The following is a 4037-nucleotide window of genomic DNA, read 5'->3' on the forward strand; positions in this document are numbered from 1 at the left end:
TGATGTATCGACATACTGTACATCAACGTCTTCAGGCTTTCGCTGCTTTGCCTCCATCTACAGAGATACATATGTCTTGCCTGCTGTTTTTATTAGTCTCCTTCATTTTCTTCTCACAACGGCTCACTTTATGTTCCTCCTTTTTTGCCATTCATTTCACCCTGTTATTGGTTAGCACTTCCTCCAGGAAGTCTTGTGTTTTGGGTCCCCTGGACAGACTCCAAGCTCCCCATGACCCTGTGTAGCTACAGAAAATGAATGGGTGGATGGATGGATGGATGGATGGATGGATGGATGGATGGATGGATGGAAAACTGCATAATGAAATTATTTAAGATTGCAAAATATGATGCAGTTTCTATTATTTTCGTGTTTTCACTATTACACAAGGTTTAGTTATGGTCCCCAGAACGGATTCCAGAGTTCTTCCACTTTGATGCAGCGCACTGACTGATCATGAAAGTGGTTTCATGGAAGTGATGAGAAAGGGAAACACTAAACGTGCAGTGCAGACTACTGAGGGACTCCTGCAGCAGGATTGGGAAACACTGCTATAGACTACACAAATGATAAGCCTGTTGTAGTGTGATGAGCAACGCGCTCCATGTTCAACGACGCGCTCTACAAACCAATCCGCGGCACACAGGGGTGGGTTTTGTTACGCGAGGGCGGAGATTTCGCTTCTATTTAAAGTGAAGCGGTGCATCGAGTAAGAGAGTAGTTTTAGCTCCGAGCAGGGAAGAAGTGGAGAGAGTTACTGTACGAAGGGGGAAGCCTTTTGTTTGGACTGGAGAACAGTGCAACACGCATGGAGCGGAAGATCAATTAGACGCGTGCGCTCGGAAATACGCAGGTATTCATTTCAGATAGAAGACTTCGTATGGGTTTAAAAAGGCTTTGCAGGTGTTTAGGTCTAGCGAAAGAGATCTATATGTTTCTCAAGGCAGTGAAGAGGAGATATGCATGCTTATAGAGCTGAAATGTTTGGTGTGTGTGTGTGTGTTTGTGTGTGTTTGTGTGTGTGTGTGTGTGTGTGTGTGTGTGTGTGTGTGTGTGTGTGTGTGTGTGTGTGTGTGTGTGTGTGTGTTATCAAACATTGATTCGCCCTTGTGTCTCGCTCCATTCTGCGGTTCGCTCCAGGCGCAGTGACTTGTTTACATATCTGAGCGCATGACCGTAACACTGATCTGTTCTTGTTTTATTTTGCGTTTTTATTTATTTTTTGTTTTTATTTTTGTTTTTGTTTTTTGGTTACAGAAGCAGCTTTCCATGCCTCTCGCGTGCCTCTCCCGTCCTTGATGGGCAACCAACTGGACCGGATCACGCACCTAAGCTACAGCGAGCTACCCACTGGGGATCCGTCGGGCGTGGAGAAGGACGAGCTGCGCGTCGGCGTCGCCTATTTCTTTTCCGACGACGAAGAGGAGCTTGACGACCGGTCGCTCGAGCGCAGCCCGAGCGAGGAGGGCGCCGTGGACACGTTAGACGAGATCGAGTACTCGGCCTTCTGCTGCCACGAATGCATCTTCTCCAAGGTGCGCGCGCGCGAAGACCTGCGCGTGTACCCGGTGCCCACGCTGCTCGCCATGTGCAAACCGGGCGACGTGCTCGAGCTGGTGGCGAGCGCTCAGGCGCCGCACTGGGCCGTGTTCGAAGGCGAGGACCAGGTGATCCATCTGCACAAGGGAGAGATCCGCAAGGACAGTCTGTTTGACGTGAGCGGCGGCCGCCGCGGGCGAATCGCTAACGACCGCTACCGTTTCCGGCCGCTGCCACCTGACCTGGTTGTGCGTAATGCGAGCGGCCACCTGGGGCTAAACCGCGCCGACGTGTGCTGGACGAGCTCAGAGAGCTTCGCCGCATGGTGCCGCTTCGGCAAGCGCGAGTTCAAGGCTGGAGGCGAGGCGCATTCAGCCGGTCAACGTTACCTGCTCAAGGTGCACCTGTCCGAGAGCACAGTGCACACGCTCGTCTTCCGCAGCCTCGAGGAGCTCATACGCGAACGGAGGCGCGTGGACGCCAGTGGAATTCTGGAGGAGCTTTCTCTGCTCGATGGCAAGCAGTAAACGGATTTTTGGAGGTCGTTTTTTTTTCTTTAGGTCTCTTATTTTGGTTGTTGAGAAAAGCATCGCGGTCACAGTGTGGGGACTCTACACGCGCCTGCGGCACGGACAGCGCGTGTACCTTTCATGCAAGACTTTTAAGGAATGTGCGCTTTTCATTTTAAAGCTCAGTGTTTGCAAAGACAACGCCCTTTATGGCTCGTGCCGTGTGATCCGGTGCACTCCAAAACACCACAGACCTTCAACAGAATAAACCAATGCCCATTGACCATAGTGCAAACTGGACGCCGGGAAGCTCAGCCAAGCCGCAAAGGATCTGGAACGGATTGTGGCAGATGGTGCGCGCTCCGGATTCTTCCTTTCTTTCGTGTTATTTTAAAAAGAAAAAAAAAAAACACCCAAAAGCTTTAGCATTAAAGACGCGCCGCGGAGATCACGCGCCACTGCGTAACGACTGTGATCCGAACACGGCGACCTTTACACACGTCTGGCATTTCTTTTATGACAACACGCAAAAATGTACATTATTCTCATTTCTTTTTCGGAGTCCATATTTTTGTATTTTAGTTAGGCAAGGAAATCTTTGTTTTATTGAAATAAAACTTAGATTGTTCTCTGAAGCGTGTTCTCACTCCGTTACTCTGTGTGCACGAGCGCTTTTTGCTGGCTGAGCTGCATCTCAACGAGCATCACAAAATCCTTCACGAGCCTTATTACATGCTTTATATGCGCCTCTGTGCGTCCAGTTCGATCAGGAGGGTTGTTTTTTTTTACACTAGGAGGATAATGCGCAGCTTCGGATATCCTACCTGTGGTTCTGTTGTGTATGCATAATAAACCGAGGACTCTCACGTGCAGAGTGCATGATGATTAGGTGCTTCATAAAAGTTTCATAAACAGCTTGGTTATTAGCTGATGACTTGTCAGTGCAAGGGATATGAAACTTAAAAAAAAAAAAAACTCAGGATGCCTAAAGGAAAGGTGCAACCTTAAATAAACAAGATGCTGTTTTTATTGATTGATTGAATGATTGACTGATTTGGAGTCTCTCAGTGGTTTGATGATGCAATCTGGATTCCTTTCACGTGAATGCTGGAGCTCGGCAGCCTGATGAGTGTTTACAGATTTGACAAGCTCACATGATTGATGCACGTTGATGAACACCGGCAGGAGAGTTTGGTTTGTGCTACTTGTAGCTGTAGAAAGCAGATTGTGCTGCATTAGGCCTTTCGTGCGCCGATTTAGCATCGTTAAAGTGTCATCAAGCGAAGGTTAAAGGTCAGACTCGGGAACATCTGTGCCACAAAAAGCTGTTTCATTCCTCGAGATTTCTAAGTGCCACTGGGTCTGAGAAGTATTTATCCAAATCTTCTGCAGTTCATAGTGGCTGGGGGACTTGTGTGGAGCAATAATCTACGTGTGTGTGTGTGTGTGTGTGTGTGTGTGTGTGTGTGTGTGTGTGTGTGTGTGTGTGTGTGTGTGTGTGTGTGTGTGTGCTTGTGTGTGTGTGTTGCATTATGCAGTACTAGCAATTACAGTCATGCTCTGCTGGCTTTTCTATTAAAGTGTGCTGGTTGCTGGGATTGCTTATTATTTTATATGAATATCAAGACTGATCAACCTGCAGTCGCCTTAGTTTGTAACTTCTGCTTCTATTTTCTTGAGTCCACTATAAAGAATGTGTTTCAGAAGCTTATTAAAGGCTAATTGAATTTTCCTCCTATGTTTTCTTTGATGTTAACTTTCACGCTGCTGGCTTCAGGGAATAATTTCATAATGTTGACTATAGTATAGTATACAATATAATTGTGCAAGTGTAATGCTTCATCATAAGTAGTTCTTTTCAAGGTTTCTGCCTCAGGTTGCTACTGTTGTTGCCACTCGGTTTGCTTGTTGAAGACATCCAGATTTCTGTAAATCTGCTTTGTGATGATGTTTAAACAAAGGGCTTTTTATGGTAGATGGTTATATTTC

At 47.0% G+C, this 4037-nt stretch overlaps 1 protein-coding gene across 1 annotated transcript; it reads left to right on the plus strand.

The window, feature by feature from the left end:
- Positions 1-697: 697 nt before the first annotated feature.
- On the plus strand, positions 698-2683 carry lratd1 (LRAT domain containing 1). The gene is made up of 2 exons (XM_027147555.2): positions 698-853; positions 1258-2683. Exon 2 carries the CDS (start codon positions 1299-1301, stop codon positions 2064-2066), a length of 768 nt encoding a protein of 255 aa, XP_027003356.1. The 5' UTR covers positions 698-853; positions 1258-1298; the 3' UTR covers positions 2067-2683.
- The last annotated feature ends 1354 nt before the right edge of the window (positions 2684-4037 follow it).

The sequence above is a fragment of the Tachysurus fulvidraco genome, chromosome 9, assembly GCF_022655615.1.
Source record: "Tachysurus fulvidraco isolate hzauxx_2018 chromosome 9, HZAU_PFXX_2.0, whole genome shotgun sequence".
In the NCBI taxonomy this organism is placed as follows: Eukaryota; Metazoa; Chordata; class Actinopteri; order Siluriformes; family Bagridae; genus Tachysurus; species Tachysurus fulvidraco.